The sequence below is a fragment of the Gracilinanus agilis genome, chromosome 6, assembly GCF_016433145.1.
Source record: "Gracilinanus agilis isolate LMUSP501 chromosome 6, AgileGrace, whole genome shotgun sequence".
NCBI lineage: Eukaryota > Metazoa > Chordata > Mammalia > Didelphimorphia > Didelphidae > Gracilinanus > Gracilinanus agilis.
In genome coordinates this window covers 211,805,342-211,824,418 of record NC_058135.1, presented here as the reverse complement: position 1 = coordinate 211,824,418, position 19,077 = coordinate 211,805,342, and the positions used below count along the sequence as shown (strand labels likewise).

At 36.7% G+C, this 19,077-nt stretch overlaps 1 protein-coding gene across 1 annotated transcript in view; it reads right to left on the bottom strand.

Annotated features, from left to right (window-relative positions):
• STK32B (serine/threonine kinase 32B) overlaps nt 1–19,077 on the bottom strand; it is a 320,859-nt gene that overhangs the window by 68,017 nt on the left and 233,765 nt on the right. Inside the window, exon 5 of the mRNA XM_044680894.1 lies at nt 12,521–12,610. Within this exon, the coding sequence (XP_044536829.1) occupies nt 12,521–12,610 (90 nt within the window). The remainder of the gene's footprint in view (nt 1–12,520; nt 12,611–19,077) is intronic.

Genomic DNA, 19,077 nt, shown 5'->3' with positions numbered 1-19,077 from the left:
GTACACAAGAAAAGAACAGAAAGAGATTTTGGAGACACAATTAGAAAATCTTAATTTAATAATTACTTTTAAAAGTTGTACATATAAAGTGCCATGGTTTCATATACAGTCTTCTTTATCTGTTCTGTGCATGTGGAAATGCTCATGCTTGCTAAGTTCATAATTATATATATATATATATATATATATATATATATATACACATACATATATATGTATAAATATATATACACATTTTTTAATCACAGAAGGTTCCCAGGCTAAAGGTGGGCAATGGAAAGAAGACAGCCATTTAGTCTAGTAGGGTTTGGAGAGAAAGCTGGACACAGTCCTCAGCATAGTTCTTAAGCCCTTCTTCTCCTAACCTAAATTGCCCCCCACTCCTAAGGCTCTGCATGTCCTGGAGATCTATAAAATTATATTTTACATAATCAGACTATTCAATAAATCTTTATTAAGCCCTGATTTTGTGTTAAGGGCTAGGGGATACACAAACACAGGTGAAATTGCCTCTTCCCTAGAGGAGCCTACATTCTACTGTCTTCTCAGATTTAACCAAAAGCCTCGATTTAATAATAATTTTGAAAGACAGATGGAACTTGATTTTGATTTCTGTTCTCTCCAACTTGGCTGCTTATGTACAAACTCAGTGGAAACCTTCATAGTTCTGCCATCATCTGCCCAGTGGTATGCCAATATCAATTCTCAAGTCATCATAAACATTGCAATGAGTAGTTGAGTAATTCTACCAGCACAGGTTTTAAATAGAAAGTAAGAATTAAGTCCAAGGGGTGGCATATAATCAGTTATTCAGAAACGCATTGATGTAGAGTATAAAATTAAAGACAGCAAATTCCCTCCTTTCCCCCACCCCTTGGAAATGTCAACATGAACTTTGTTGGACTGTACATATTACACTAAACACTGCCAAAATGAGAATATTTCCTCATTGTTCAAAAAGAAAAAAAGAGCAAGCCCACTAATGATGATCATTATGAACTTCCTGATTTAGCTCTCAGAATATGACTGAAAGCTGAGATTGCTGTGACTGGGTGTAAAATGCTATTCAGTGACTAGACCTGCTGAGCCTGAAATCCTCCAGTTTTAGGTTGGGTTCAAAATATTATTGGGCTGACTTTATCCTTGACTAGGAATACTGCAATAAATGCCATCAAAGTACTTTTGTATCCAGGATGTTCAAGTGGACAGATGTCCTAGATCACAGTCCCCAGAGCATCAGAGGTGGAAGGAATTTAAGGAAGATCTCACTCCTTCATCAATCAGGCAATCAGTCTATTATTTTCCAGTCTCTGTGATAAGCAGTGAAAATACAGAGACAAGCATAATGTCTCTTTACAAGTTTCAACTCTGTTATATCTTTCCAGGACCCTTGTAGCTCAGAAGTCACTTAATGGAAATAGCTCAGATATGGAAGATTCTCTACATGACAAAGATCTGTTAGCCAGTTAGTTAATAAATATCTTTTGAGCATATACTAAGTGTCAAGCATAGACCAAGTGCTGGAGATACAAAGAAGGGCAAAAGATGGCCCCTCTTCCCAAGGAGCTCACGCTCTAATGGGGGAGACAACATGCAAACAACTATGTACAAACAAGTCAAATAGTGGGTAAATTGGAGATCCTCTCAATGGAAGGCACTAACACTAAGTAGAGCTAAAAAAAAGTACAAGTAAAAGTAAAAGAAAAGGTGGGACTTTAGCTGAGGCTTGAAGGAAAGGACTTAGTGAAAAGGGGACTGTGTTAGGGGTCAACAGCTATCTGAAGGGTCATCAAATGGAAGGATTGGACTCATGTTTCTTGGACCAAAGGAGGAAAAATAAAAGCAAAGGTGGAAGATACTGACAAGCAGACCTTATATTGGAATAAAGAAAAAAAAATAAAATGAAACTTCCTAACAGAGCTGTTCCTAAGTGGAATGGTCAGCCTCAGATCAGCCTTAATTTCTCTCCAGGTTGCACTCCTAACTCTTTCCAGATTTTCTCTTCAATGTCCCCAGAAACCTCATCTCCCTGGAAAATTAGTCTTCTCTGGAATTTCATACACTGGATGTACCCTCTGACTCTGTGGTTCCTGCAAGATCCTCTGCTTAAAAGAGGAGGTCCTGGCCAGTCACGTCTTCTTTCTCTTTTTTTAGTTTATTTATGATTTTATTTTGGGGTTTTGGTTTTACATGAGTATTCTCTTACAACAATGGCTGTATGGAATTATTTTTTTTCATGATAATACATGTATAAGCCAGATCAAATTGCTTACCATCTCCAAAAGGGTGGAAAGAAGGGAGGGAGGGAAACTATTTGGATCTATAATTTAGGAAAACGTATATTGAATATTGTTATTATATGTGATTGGAAAAATAAAATATATCTTTGAATCAAAAAATTTAAAGTAATTAAAAAATTTAAAAACATATGAATGACAATAAATAGGAAAAATAGCTGGTCAAGTCTTCCTTCTGCTCCACCTGTGCTCAGACTTTCTCCACTTTGGCCCTATGCCAGGTACTTTTCTCCTCCCCCCACCCACTTTCAGTTTCCTTTTATATGGCCCTCTCCTATCAGAATGTAAACTCCTTGATGGAAAGAACTATCATGCTTTCTGTTTGCATTTATGTCCCCAGAGTTTAGTACCATGTATGTCATACAGAAAGTGCTTGTTGACCCGATTCAGGTGCTAATGAATTGGCCATCATTGGTGGCCTTCATACAAATCTTGGTTGAGAAATTGCCAGGGATATTTTAAAAAGGGGTACAGACTGAATTAGGTGACCTCAGAGGTTCCTTCCAACTCTGAGATTAATCATAATAATAATGTTAGTGATTATGATGATTCAATCTTATACAGATTATTAGTAGATGTTGAATTTGTGTTGCTTGTAGAAATCTGACCCACTATAAGATCATAAGGCAAGGAGCAGCTAGGTGGCTCAGGGGAATAGAGAGGCAGGCCAGGATTCTGGAGGTCCTGGGTTCAAATCTGTGTTCACACACTTCCTAGATATGTGACCCAAGGAAGGCAAGTCACTTAACCTCAATTTCCTAGCCCTTATGGCTCTCCTGCCTTAGAATCAACTCTAAGAGAGAGTAAAGGTTTTATTGGTTTGTTTTATAAAAAGATCATTAAGAACAAATGCCTGGGAGATAGCTGGAGATACACATATGGAATACAGGAGAAAAACCCATAACTAAATGTCTTATGAAGGGGATATAAGAAGGGGAATGAATATGATCATCAAAGGAGGCTTTTTCTGATCAGCCAGGTCATTAATGTCTTCCCTTCAAAATCGCTTCACAGATTCTATTATAAATATATATATATATATATGTATATATATACATATACACATGTGTGTGTGTATATATATATATATATATATATATAACAGACTTATATAATGACATGCTGTCTCCCTTTGCTTGACTATAAGTTCCTTGAGGACAGAACTCTTTTTACATTGTCTTTTCTACTCCCAAAACCTAAAATAGTGCTTGCATAGAACTCACATTGTTTCATTACTTCAGAGACTATAAAAAGAATAAAGAGAGAACCTTGGGGAATGACAATAGTCAGAAATTAGAAAGAGGAGAGCTAGCCCACAAAAAAAATGGAAAAAAACAACAACAGAAAAGGGTAAATTATAGAAGGCAAGTTAAGTTAATCTTCCCTATATTATTCTGGGCAAGTCATTTTAACCACTTTTTTCCTCTTCGCTTATCTTTTTTATTAGATTATCAATAAGATCTCTTATAATACCAAAACCCTATAAATGAGAGGGTTGAATTGTCAAAATCACTCATTTTTAAAGTGCACTAACTAGTGTGGGTGAGCATTCCATATACCATAAGATGATAAGATAAGATAGTGTGTATAAATGTGAATCCTCTCTATAAATCTGAATCCTCCTATGTTCATCCAAGTGAATACTCAGTGTCAAATAACAGATTTGTGGATTTCAGTCACTTGATCTCTTGAGCTCAAAGGCCCCATAAATGGTTCACAGAATATTAATTGCACCAGCTCAGTTAATGATTCAGTGGATAAAGTCCCACAGGGCAAACTCTCAAGACATCCTAGGGAAAGATATTTGCATAGAGCCAGATTTTTTATTAATTAAAATAACAGATGGAATGTGCAATATTTTTTTAAGTATCCCAGATAAAGGATCATGTGAATTCCCTGGAGCCCATGAAGAGTTTAGTTAACCTCCATTCCAGGGCTGATTAATATGATGAAATGAATATATGAATACATTATCAACATATGAATTGGCACATGCAAAAAGGAAGAAGATATAAGAAAAACACACTCAGTCAGGAGATAAGTTTCTCCTTGGATGTTGTCAGATTTCCCAAATCACTGACATGTTCAATGTCTTTGAATATCTACAGAACAGGACAGGGTCTAGGGCTGCTATGGTGTACCTTTGGCACGAGTGCCAAAGATGGCATGCAGAGACCTCTCTGTGGGCACATGTACTGTGGCCCACCAGAGTTAGTTACTAGAAAGGCAGAGGGACTCTGGTGGAGCTATTGTCTTCCACCCTCCACTGTGACTCCCCTCCTCTGCCCAGGAGCCCAATGGAAGTATTTACTGAGCCCCCAACCCGAGTGGTGTGCTTGGGCTACTTCCCTCCTTTTCTCCCTCCCCTGTATGAGGTAAGGTGGGGCCATGACACGACACACAGTTGGTTCACCATCACTGGTCTAGAGCTACCTCTAGGATCATTTATAGTACCTGGGAAAGTACCTAGCAGTAGCTGCTTTGGCGGTTGCCAGAAAGTAGCTTCTATTGCCTTGAAATTGGAGCTGTTCAAGTCTACTTTCTCAGCTCCATCCAGTCTGTAAAATTTAAGGACTCTAGACCTCAGAGGAAGTATACCTGAGAAAAGAAGAAATAGCTGATATCACAAACGTTCTTAATCTGGCGTTTGTGATCTTGCTAATGTTGTTGTTATATTAATTATTATTATATTTCAGTAGAATTGGTTTTGTTTGTTTTCCTTTGTAAAGATTTAGGAGGATTATTCTCACTAATGGGTTAAGGACAGACAAGTATTCATGTATAAATCCTCTCCAGGCTGTATTTGCCTTGAATGGTGAATAATCCATTATCCTAAAAGACATGAATGTTAGTGATATCAATACTTCAAGTATCTTTAATTTTGTTGGTTTTGCCTCCAGAGACATTTTGCTACCCATTTTCATTTTAATAGATTGTCTTGAAGGAGTACTGTAACTAAAAAATTCATTAGCCCGTGGCCAAAGCTCTCCCACCTCAACTCAGCAGGTCCTCAGGAAACAGGCTTATAATATGTTTTTTTAATTCATTATTTCTTAAAGATGTTATGGGCATGTCCTATTATAGATATTCTCAGAAAAGAGGTATATAATTTTTCTCTAATTCATTAATTCCCAGGGATATTAAAGGTGTGAGTAACATAAAGGAAGAAAGTATTTTATGTAGCATATAAAGAGGCTTCCTTAAGTCACCCCAAATAAGCAAATATCTACTTTTCCTGCATATAAAGCTGATTCCAATCAAAGCCTAGCATATTTCCCTGTGGGTCATTCAATGAATGATGCTGAATGAAATTTAGACATCTCTAGAAAGAAGCAAGACAGAAAGCATTTATTAAATGCTTTTAACATGTCTATGCGGGAAGCACTTTACAAATATTATCTCATTTGATTTTCATAATAATTCTTGGAGCTAGCTATCCCCTCTTTAGAGAGGAAGCTGAGGCAGATAGGTTAAGTGACTTGCCCAGGTTCACAGAGATGCTAAGTGTTTGAGGCTTGGTTTTGAATTCTTGCTCAGGATCATATAGATAGCAAATGTCTGAAGTCACATTTGAACACATCTTCTTGACTGTCAGTCCATTATTCTTTCCACTGGTGTCACCACATAGTAACATCACTAAGAAAGGCTCATATTTAATGAAGAAACTGAATGAGTAATTTAATTTAATTTAATTTAAACAGTACCCCAACTATGCCAATGTGGTATCCTGGGCCGGGGCAGGAGGAGGTGAGGGGAGTGATATTGCTTCCAGGAGGGTCTAATCTTTTTTAAAGAGCAAATTAGTTTTTTGCCTTCTTTTGTATCTGCTGCACATCATATAGTGCCTGGTAAATAGTAAGAGCTTAATAAATGCTTGTTGCTCAATTAATTAATTGATAAGGCATAAGACACAAAACATTGAAGCTCTGCCTTTAGTGATGCTGATTTAGACCAAAGACTACCCAAATATATGGTATCCAAAATGAGGGAGGTGAGAATCCTGATGTTCTCTATCCTTGTCATATCACAGTTGGAGTAGATACCATGTAGAATTCTGAATAATGTATTTTAGAAGAATGGTTAATAAGTTGGAGCTAGAATAAAGGAGAGTGACCAGGATGGAAAGGGTACTTGAAATATTTAACATGAAGAACAGAGAGCTTAAGAAGGGATACTGTAGTGGTCTTCAGATAGTTGCAGAGCTATCGAGTGGAAGAGAAATTAAACTTTTGATTGGTCCTTGGGAGCAGAACTAGAAACTGGAGTTGCAGAGAGCTGGATTTCAGCTACATGTACAGATAAACCTCCTAACAGTCTTATATTTCCACTATTGAAATGGACAGTTATTGTAAGTAAGGACTTCTCAATCACTGGAATTTCCAAACAAGGACTGGATGATCACTTGTGGATGGAAATTCTTAGTCCAGTGTAGATAAATTGAATTAAATGAACTTTGAGATCCCTTTGAATTCTGAGATTCTATGTTCCACATTCTGTGTTTGATAGTAATCATAACAATGTTCATCTGCTACAGAAATTGACTGAATGTTAGAGTTGGGAAAGTGTCTTGGATACCATCTGATTCAATCCCTGCATTTTTAAAAAACCTTTACCTTCCATCTTGGAATCAATACTCTTGATTCTAAGACAGAAAAGCAGTAAGGGCTAGGCAATGGGTGTTAATTGACTCGCTTAGTCACATACCTAGGAAATGTCTGAGGCCAGATTTGAACCCAGCACCTACTATCTCTAGGCCTGGTTATCAATCCACTGAGCCACCTAGTTGCCCCTCACCAATTCATTTTAAAGACCAGGAAAGCGAGGGTCAGAGAAAGTGATTTTCTGGGAAACATGTGACTAGTCTGTGGTAGATTAGAGATAAGAATCATGCTCGCCTGTCTCTGAGGACAATCCAATTTTTACTAATCAATAGAGTTGACTTACAGCAAGGTAAGAAATTGGCCCAATGATCAATTATCTATTCCCTGTATAAAGTGTGACCTAAACTATACATTTCTTTGGTCCGCCTTCTCTTGTCCTACATTCTTTATCTGATTCACACTTATTCAGACGATCAGTTATTGGCAGAATCATTTTCAGTGCCTCTTTGCTCTTTCAATACTGTTGAGTTTTTAATTTCTTCAAGTTGTCTTGAGTTCCCAAACATTCATTACTTTTCTTCTCCATCAAAAAAGCACTAGATTATAAAAGTCAGGAGACCTGGGTACTGTGTATTTATAAGCAAGTCCCAATCTCCAGGTCCTTCTCTTAAAATAAGGGAATTGAACCCAATGATTTCTAAGACTCTTTCAACCCAAACTTTCCTAACATATGCCCAAGTAGCTCATAGACTTGTTTTGAGGATCAAACAATAGATATAACAAAGAAAAGTTTCAAACAAAAATGCTATATAAATGCATGAGGAATGAATATCATTCGCTCATTTGATATTCATTTTGATCTGGGGAGCAAAATGCTCAGTTTGGCATTCAAAGCCCTTCATAATCTAACCTCTCCCCACACACACCTCTACATACCTTTCCAGTCTTTTTACATCTTACTGCTAAACATCTCCCTGACCCAATGACATTGACCTCTTGGCAGACACTCCTGCTATCAGCTCTGGGCATTTCCTTTGGCTGTCCCCCATGTCCAGAACACTCTCCCTCTTCTATCCCAAATACTGGTCTCCCTAATTGCCTTTTAGTCCCAACTAAAACCCTGCCTTCTATAGGAAGCCTTTTTCTAACTCCTTTTAATTCCAGAGCCTTCCTTTCCTTAAAGATTTCTTAGTTATCCTGTATATAGCTTGCTTTTTACATTTCTCATGGGAGCAGGGACTGTCATTTGTCTTTTTTTGTATCCCCAGTGCCTAGCAGAGTGCCTGAAATATAGTAGGTGCTTGATAAAGATTTATCGATTGATTGAATGATTTCATCCTCATAACAACCCTGTGAGGTGGATCTTTTTATCGTCCTTTATTCCTGGATGAATAAACTGAGGAAAGGACAACCTCCTAAAGCATGTTCAAGAAGAAGTGAGCAAAGTAGCTTGACTACAGACACAGACACTTACCAGCTGTGTGACTCGGTTTATCACTTTAAACACTTTCAGTCTCGGTTGCCTCATTTGTAAAGTGGAGACAATAATAATGCCCCCCTAGGGTTGCTCTGAGGATAAAATGAAATATTTGCAAAGCATTTTGCCAACATTTAAACAATGTATAGATGCCAGATATTATTATTATCATTATTATAAAGTTTTCATAGGGAGTTAAGCTGACTTGAAGTTTTTTTACTAGTAATGATTTATGCTTGAGAAGTGTAAACATCATCCATGGGTGAACAAAACCAGAAAAAAAAAAGATGGGTCTACCCACATAGCAAAGATGAGAAGTTATAAATAGATAGTCTGAGGGCTACACCAATGTCCATGAAATAAAAAAGGTAAGGAAAGGCTTGCAGGGCTCAATTCAATTGAAGTCAACATTTATTTATTAAGTGCCTACTATTTGGCAAGAGTGGGAAGGACACTTGAGTTGAGCTTCAAATGGATCTAGGGATTCCTAGGTTGGGAGATTAGGAGATAAAGCATTCCAGGTATAATCTCCCCCAAATCATGGAAGCATGAGATTAAATGTAACTATTAAGAACAGGAGGGAGGGAAATACGGCAAGAACACTGTGTAAGGGGAAATAATGTGACATGAATCTGGCACATAGGATGGAGCAACATTGGGAAGGACTTGAAATGCCAGATAGAGGAATTCTAAGTGGCACAGTGGATAGAGTGCTGGGCTGAGAGTCAAGAAGACCCAAATTCAAATGCTTCCTCAGACACCTAGTTGCGTTGTGTGCAAGTCATTTATTTTCTCTTGATTTCAGTTCCCTCATCTGTAAAAGCACCTGGAACCCAGGGTTGTTGTGAGAATCAAGTGAGATAACATGTTAAGTGCTTTGTAAACCTCAAAGTGTGAGCTATTATTATTGTTTCTTTTATTGCTGTTATTATTATCATTGTCTTATTCTAGAAAAAACTAGGAGTCTCTGAAATATCTTCGACAAGGGAAAGACATGTATAACATGCGGTAGAAATACCGATTTGAAATCTATATAAAGGATGGATTGCAAGGGTGATAGCTAGAGGTGAGATTATTTATGGAAAGTTTGGATTGTGGTGACATCCAAACTGGTGTCATCTTTGACTCCATGACCAAAGTCTTTTGTACTACGTCACAATTCCTCTCTCAACAGAATGCATTATTCTTGATCTTTAAAGAAGATTAGTAGTCCTAGAAGCATCAAAAATTTTGATATCCTTTGAGATGAGATATGTTCTTTAAATGTATACCTCTGGTATTATGTAAGAACTGGTAAGGAGATGGCAATAAAAGGTCAGCCCATTTCTCATCCAGAAAAGTTTAGCAGTGTTCTTAAAAAACAGTAAGATACAAATGGCTAAATGTCCTTAGAAACCAATCTTACTCAAATTAATTGATTCTAACAAATAAGATTGGTTATTTTAGAGTGGGACTTTTGAAACTGACTTGTAGCCTCTCGAATATCTAATCCACTTCCAAAGCTTCCACAGGTCTTTATTACCAACTTGCTTAATCTGGCACATTTAGCACAAATTAATTTTCTCATATTTCCACATCATTTATATTTGTGCATTTGCATTGGACCTCATTATGGCCGACATCTTCTTTATTTACTGAGTAAGTGAATAAAGTATTGCTCTAGTTTCTCTTACAGTAGAGTTAAGTGTCTCTAATGGTAAACAGCTAAACTGTTATTACAAACTTAAACAAATCAGGTTCTCCATTGCTGTTCAGTATCTTTAGTTTCCTATCAAGGAAAGAAGTTATCGGGCCAATACAGCAGTTCTATTTGATTCCAAATTAATACATTAGCTTGGGATAACAGAATTTGAACTGACAGAACTGAGAACCAATATAATGTAAATTACCCCAAAGGTTCAGAGCAATGGGGCGTGCTCCTTGCTTATCTCTGATTTCCATGGCCCTGGTGAGAGAGTCTTTGAAGCGGTGAATTATGACTAGGGATTTGAACTCTTTTGAGAAATTCATAAGCAAAAAAGAGGCTTTTGGGGTGATCAAATGCATCAGTGAACTGGGTATGGTTTTGTAGAACCAAGCTTATTTTTGAGATAATCCAGAAGTGTGGAGGAACTGAATATGTCATAGGAAAATCATGAGAAGGAATTGGGGATACTTAGCCTGGAGAAGAGAAGGCTTAAGGGAGAAGTCATTCAGGCAGCAGTTGTCTTAAGGTGAAGAAGTCCTTAAGAATATTAATAAAATATAAAATGGGCGACCTTGCAAGAAAGTGACTTTTTCCATCATTGGACATGTTCAAGCAGAGTCTGGGAAGCCACTTCTCAGAAATGTGACAGTTTCAAACAGTAAAATGCTACATAAATGTATAAGGAATTTGCTCACGTATTTTTTCATTTGATCTCAGGAGCAAATATGAAATGCTCTATTTGGCATGTAAAAGCCTTCATAATCTACCACACACACACATACACCCTCTGCCAAACACCTACTCTTTGACTTGGTGACACTAGTCTCCTGGAAAACCCTCCCTCTATAAGCTCTAGGTATTGTCCTGAATATGAGTAAGTTGTACACAACAAATTACTGGAAAGAAAAACAAGGTCCGTTTTTTTCCCATAATTTCATATTCATGATGAGTATATTATTTACAAAATAAAAGAGGTAATTTGATGCTTCTAAGTAATTTGATGTCTTTTCACCTTGGAGAAGAATTGCCCACCAATTTCTCTTCCAGATTTATCATTCTGTTTTCTGTTTTCTGTATTCAATTTGCTGTTTTTTTGTTTAAGTGGTACTCAACTCTTTGTGACCCCATTTTGGGGTTTCTTGGCAAAGATACTAGTGCCATATGCCATTTCTTTTTCCAGATCATTTATAAAATAAAAACAAAAAAAAAACACCAAAAAACTGAGGCATTAGGGTTATGATTTGTCTGTAGTCACATACCTAGTGAGTGTTTGAGGCTGGATTTGAACTTATGAGTATGAGTCTTCCTGATTCCCGTTCAGTGTTCTATCCACTGCATTACCTAACTACTTTTCATTCTAAAATCTATTTACTATCTAAATATAATAAGAGAAGTGATAGTATGGGTATGTTTTATTTACTATTAAATCATAATTACCTATATCCAACTTCCCTTAATATGTTGGAGTTTAGAAAAGTTACTTGGTAGTAGGAAGGGAATCCATTCTCTTGATGTGTGTCCTGATTTTTTTTTAAATCAGAATTTTATTATGGTGATTTAAAACTATGATAAAGCCTAAAATAATTTAGAGCTTTGGGGTCAAAGCACTTCTGGCTTCAAGGTCGAATCTAGCACTAACTAGCCAGCCAACTCTGGGCAAGTAATTTATTACTCTGAGCCTCAGTTTCTTCATCTGTAAAGGGTGGATGATAGTATTTCTACTATCTACTTCATAGGACTTTTCTGAGAAAAATGTTATTTAAGTATAATTTAATATACCACGTGACAAATATCTTGATTCTATACACTTCCTGAATTCAAAACATGTTGCTATTTGGTTGTTTAACATAGTGTTTTTAAATGCTTTTAGAGTTGGACATTCTCTTCATATATATCTAATTGGAGATGTCATATGCATTTAGAAAATAATGCAACTGTGTGCGGATGTATTGTAAACTAGCTCTTAAGGCAATTTGCAAGGTAGAGCCTAGAACAATCCATTGCATAAAGAATAACATTTGTTGAACAATTGGATGAGTTCCAAATAGTGAGGGGAAAAAAAAAAGCAGAATCTGAGTGTTTCCTCTGACATATATTAGCTGCTTAAACTTGGACAAGTCTCTTCCTGGTGCTCTAGGCAACTTTAAGGTTACATTGGTAAGAGTTACCTTTTCCAAGAGTTCCCAATACCAGTGAAATCACAGATCCAGTCCTCGACTAGTCCCTAACCCTATTAAAAATAAAAGGAGAGACTAAAAGTGATAATCTCCAATATCCCTTCCAAATATATGTTCTAAGGTATCCCCATTTCTAATATTCTGTGTTTTAAGGTTTCTTTCAGATCTCACATTCTGTGTTCTGAATCCCCAGTAAGGACCTCTCTGTCAGCCAGGCAATAAACAATAATTAAGTGCCTACTATGTGTTAAAGTTTTTTTCTAATGTTCTATAAAACTTACCCATGTAGGGCTTCGTTCCAGCCATAGAGGAAGCCTTTTCTGCTCCTTTTATTATGGTGGCAATGTTAAAGTCGGTAATATGGACATGCCCTAAAAATACAGAAACACAAATGGATGTTAATGATGCCACATCTGGACCTGATCATTGTTTTGGCTGATGCACAGAAAAGAAATCTATCTGTTGGGTGAAATAAAACCTTTGCCCTCCACCTCTTGGGAGAGCAGAGAAACATTGCATTGTCTATAAAACCCCGATTTGGAGGATGTCCATCAGATTGGCTCGATGCCATACCATTTAAACTCATGCTGGATTTTATATTTCTTTTTATTGAATTTCATATTATTAGATTCGGCCCATCATTATGGTCTGTTTAAGTCTTTTTGGCTCCTGAATCCATTATCCTGAGTTTGTTGTCCCTCTTGTTTTCATTTTATTTGCAGATTTCATAAGCATGCATTTGTCATTACTGAAATCACTGGCTAACATTATAACTTTTAATTATAATAACAGTGATAGTTAATATTAATTTAATCCAATTTAAAATTCATTTCCATGCATACATATGCATTTAGTATATATGTTGTTGTTGTTTGTCCTTCATTTTCAAAGGTCTGGGACCCATGATGTCTTAACTTGCTTGTGAGCTGGATTTAAGTGAAACAGAAATACACAAAATAGTCAGCCTCCCTCTTTTCCCAAGTCATCAAGGTCCGGTGGCAGGACAAAAGTCAGGGCAACTGGAAATGGCCCTGGATGCCATGGATGACCTTGGCTTCTTTGATGTCTAATCAAGCTCTAAGCCCTCTAGAGCTCTGCTTCAGCCACCTTCATGGCCACCGAGACACATTGTTCTCATCCACCCATTGCTCTGGAGAAGTCTTCACGTGCTTGAGGTACTCATCCCCATTAACTTCCTGAAGAGTGTGCTGCCCTGTCATATACCTTCAGCCTGGTTTAGCCCTTCTGCCGAATCAGTTTTACCAAGATGTGACTGCTGTGCATGCTACAACCTTTTGATGCTACAAATGAGGTTTATGTAAGAGATTGACACCAAAGGTGGGTGAGTAGCCCTGAAGAGGGCTTAGCAAACCCTCCTCACAGAGGGGCTAATCCTAATCCTCCCTGACCCTCCCATAGTATAAATAAGGGTGTGTGTACTTATATATACACACATACAACATAAGACAAGGGCAGATCTTGGGAGATGAATTTGCCTAAATCAAAAACAAACAAACAAGAAACACTGGCCTTAAAATGAAAAAGCTGAGAAAAGAAAAAAAATTCTTAGCTGCTACTTATTAACTCTTTAACCTGGGAAAGTGAGTTTACTTTTCAAGATTTTGATTTCATTATCTGTAAGAAAAGTATTTTTTTAAAGTCTTAGAATAGACTTTTAAAGTCTATTTCTCTGTTATAGCATAACAATACGCTATCACCCTTGCTGGGTTGTTGAAGGGAAAATCCTAGAAAAGTACATACATAGGATTATCAATATACATACTATTCTCATTCCAAGACAGTATAATAAAATGGCCTTCACTAGCTGTATGACTCTAGGCATCATTTAGGCTCTTTGAGCCTCACTTTCTCCATTTATTAAATGGGAATACTGATATTTGAACAATTTACCATGTAAGATTGTTTTAGGTTTCTAATGATATAATTATGCTTTAACTCCATCCATTTCAGGGAGAAGATCCCCTTGATATATGGAACAACTAGAGGAAATTCCTCTAACCAATGCAAATTAATTTTAATATGAGTAGAGTGATTTGGTTAGGACCACAGAGCCAATAGATATTAAAGGCTTGACTTAGACCTGGGTCTTTTTGACTTTGACTTTAACTGTCTGTACACTATGCCCTGCTCTCTTTTTATGCATGGAAGATATAATACATAATAACCAAAATTTTATTGCAAATTTTATGTCACTTATCCCATTTGATGCTAATAATATCTACTGGGTATGCAAAAGAACTACTAGCTCCATTTTACAGATGAAGAAAGTAAAATTCACTATTAGTTATTAGTAATAATAACCACAAAAGATCTAGTGAAACAATCTAGTCAGTCAAAGCATATTCAAGGAAGCAAATTTTATCATAGAGAAATGGACATAGTGAAGTCTTTTCCTTGATTATTATATATGAGTCCTGATTTCATCGCCTAAGAAAAATAATTTCTTTGTATTCTGAATCACCTTTAAACCTTTGATTGCTTTTTCTAGGAGTCTTCATTTTGAAATGTGAAATGAAAAATGAAGGTGTCTGAACTCAACGAAGATGAGACGTAGAGGCGATTGGGTTCTGCATACCATGATGAAGGCAACTTGTCTGTCAATCTTTCCCCCACTCACAATACCAACAGGTAATTGCCACTTTCCAACTATCAAGACATTAGTATTGGTGAACTTATCAAGTCCCCAACTGAAATCAGTTCTACGTCTCCGAGAAAACAACTTTGATTACACAGAAGAGGAACTTTTATGATCAAAGGCTCAAGTCGTACACCACAAGCTTTCTTTCTTATGGATCTCTCTTATGGAAATATGTGGCTTTTTCAACAGGGGAGAAAAATAAAGGGACTTACTTATTGCAGACTGCTAGGTCCTGAGTCATCTGACCTAGGCATTGCAGACAAAGTCAAGAATGCCTCGGATGTTATCAGTGACACAGCTGTATCAGAACTTGTTCCACAGAAACATCATTGCCTTTGACGCTCTCTGTGCCTAATTCCACAGGAAGCTCAATAGTCTAAGACTTCTCCAGAGATACACATAATGTAGGGGGACACAAAGACAGACTCATGGCAAAAGCCATTGGAGTAAATAGATACCCCAGAATGATTCTGGTCCTTCAAACAGAGGCTTTCTAGTTTTCCCTGCTTTCATAAAATTAGCTCAGTCCCACAGATCAATTTATGGGAGGAGGAAGGGGAGAGAAAGCATGCACTGTTATATTGGAACTGAAATACACTAACTGGAATGACAAAATGAATAAATAAATAAACGCAGGGGAGCTGAGCTGGGGATAACTGGGTTGACAGAGATATGGACTCACTTTTCTTTTATGCATTGCCTATAGACAGCCTCAGAACAGGAGAGAGAATGGGGTACCCATTTTTGTCTGTTGACAACAGCTGTTACCTTCTTTCTGCTAGAGCTACACTATCCTGACTTCCTCTGGGTCTTTAGATGTTTTTTGTCTACAAGAATACATTCATAATATCTATGCTGACTAGCTTGTCAAGGAATCACGAGGAATGAACTTTGTGAAATGTAAGGCACTCTAGAACCATGGGTTATTATTAGTACATGGCATCTCTAGAATAAAATATTTTTAGATGATTGGTAAGTTAGCTTAATTAAACAGGAATAGACCAGGGAGGAAGCCAGATGAAGTAGACAGGGGGCTGTACCACCTCCGAAAAAGCAATGGGGCATCAAGTGGGGTGGCAGGCTTGCAGACACAACCAAAAGCACAATTGAAAATGACTGATAACTGACTTGATTCTGAGAAATCCTTTATTAAAGTCCCTAAAATGTCTTGCAGAGAATCAAGAGTTGGTTTGCTGGCATCTGTCCCAATTAAGCAGGAATACCATTGATCAGGGTGAGGATTACATGGAGTCTAATTAGCTTTCTTGTTGACAGCCAGAAAAGAGAGGGTAGGATAGTTTTAGGCTGCAAGCTTGGGGACCTTTGGGGACTTAGATTTGGAAAGGAGGTTTCAGTTCTTCAGTCTCTCTCCTTCTTGCTCAGTTGGAAAGATGTAGAGGACACAGTGTGAAGCTTCCTTGCTGGTGGTACATGAAAAATGAAGTGTTTAGTGGAGGTGATACCCTGCCAGACAGGAAGATTTTCACTTCATGTTTTCACTTGCTGACTTAATTGATGAGTCCTGAACTTCCCATCTCTTTCCCGTGAGTGGTGTCATAAAAATGTGGGCAGAAGAAAATCAGAGCAAACAAAGTTTCCTAATAAGTTAAAGTTGAAACTTTCTCTAAAAAATAAATATGACCTTGAGAGTGAACCACATATTCCCTGCAAATTCAAATTTAATGCAATTCATCAAAGAAGATCATAGAATTTAGAGCTCCAAAGCGTTCTTAGAACTCATAAACATTTAGCTGAAGAACAATGGAAAGAGCTATTGGTTCTTTGTCAAAGGATCTCAGTTGAACTCTCACATCTGCCACTGAAGTGTTTGTATAAATTTAGTATGTTCCTTTGTAGGCTATTCCCCCATACATAAAAATTAAAGAGACAGGCTAAACCAGAGGTATCAGATATGACTTGCTGCACTGCCTAGAATACTCAATAATTCTCTAAAGCTAGACCAAAATGTAATTGGGAAAAATTTAGCAAAATAAATAAAAATACAATATAACATAGATAATGCTAATGTATGGTTTTCTAAGTTAATATGTAGCTCACAGGGATCCTTATCTATAGTTTACTGACCTGTTTCTATTTTAATTTGATATCGCCAATGAGGTCCCTTCTAACTATAAATTTAAGACCCTCAACTTCCTCATTTTACAATAATGTTATTATTAATATTAAATATATTATTATTGTTTCATTCAAACATCTTTATTGTTGATGTAATTATATTGGCATGGCCCAGATTAGTACCAAATATACTTTCAGTTATTTGAATAATTCTTTATTTCATTAAAGATTGATTTATAAATGTATCACTAGATCTTAAGTTTTCATTAATTGATTCCCAGACATTATTTTTACTTTTTAATAGGATTTTCCTTTTTATTATTTCCTCCTGAATTCTGCTATTGATTACTAGAAATGCAGATGAGGATTTAACAAAGCCATTGTTTCTCTTCAGACTGTCTAGGATTTTCTAAGTATATCATCGTATTATGAGCAAATTCTACTGATTTACCATGACCTCACCAGGTTAGTTATTGTGAAAACAATGTTGGAAAAATGGGAGTGAATGCCATAAACACTCTATGAGGAAAAAGAAAAGGTAGTTAAAAAACTGACTCAGCCCATGGAGGGAGATTTATTATGTCTAGTAGGGCAGATTGAGAACTAGAATAAAATTAGAAGCTGAATGGATGGGATAAAATGGGATATTAAAGGAAACTTTCATAGAAGTGATGTCATGTCATTTGAGTCTTGAAAGATTGAGGCTTGTAGGAAGTGATATCAATTGCAATCATTGGAGATAGAATAAGCAAACACACCAAACTAGCATGAATTTTAGAGAGTAGATAGAGTATTTGAAGGGATGTAGTATGAAATAAGTTTGAATGGTAACTTGGAAGCAGAATATGGAGGGATTTGAATAACAGGCTAAAAAGTCTGTCTATTCCATAAACAATGGAAGGCATCAAAAGCTTTTGAGCAAAGGTCTTTTGTGATCAGAATTGTTCATCAAGAGTATTACCCATATAAATGAATCAATCGATATTTATTGTGTGTGTACTAAAAATTGCAGCACTTTAAAACTACAAACAAATATTATTTTAACTGTTGGCATCCTTAATGTGTGAATGTGTGTATACTCTCCTTTACCAACCAACAAACTGAATGGACTAAAGGAACTTAGCAACTTCCATAATGAAAATTCTGGATATAAATTAAACAGTTGACAAAAAAAACCACATTTGTGTCTAGGGGAAGCTAGGTAGCTCAGTGGATAGAGAGAAGGACCTGGAGACAGAGGACTGGGGTTCAAATCTGGATCCAGACACTTCCTAGCTGTGTGACCCTGAGTAAGTTATTCAACTCTAGTTGCCTAGCCCTTACTGCTCATCTGCCTTGGAACCAATATATTGTGTTAATTATAAGATGGAAGTTTGGGGTATTAATAATAGTACTCCTATGAAGTAAGTAATCCAAAATAAATTATCTTTATTTTAGAGAAAGATTCAAGAGGTTAAGTGACTTGATTGAGATAAAGCAAGTATTGAGTTAGATGTGAGATTAAAACTATTTTCTTTAGGATCTAATTCCAGTATTTTTTTAACTCTTTCACAGAGTCTCCCTTTAGATTTTTAAACAGCATCCTTTGTTAATTTTATGGAATCATATATAAAAATTACCCAGATATATTAGAACCAGAGAGCAAAGTAAGGTAGAAAGAACCATTAGTAACTTCCTAAAAAAAACCTCAAAATTAACTCCCAGGACTATCATACTCCAAATTTAGAGCTAATATATTAGAAAAAAATGCAAATAGTCAGAAATAATTCAAGAATCAAGTAGAATGTGAGACATACCAAAGATATTCAAAGAGCTGCAAGTGATTTGAGAAGAGAGTTAGCTAGGTGGTTTGGTGGATAGAGAGTCAGGCCTGGAGATGAGAGGTCCTGTGTAAAAATCTGGTCTTGGTCACTTCCTAGCTGTGTGACCCTGGGTAAGTCTCCTAAACTCGATTGCCTAGCCTTACTTCTTTTCTGCTTTGAAATCATTAGTATTTGATTCTAAGACAGAAGGTAAGGGTTTTTTTTGTGGGGGAGGACAGAGAAAGAGAGAGAGAGAGAGAGAGAGAGAGAGAGAGAGAGAGAGAGCTGTCTCTTATACACA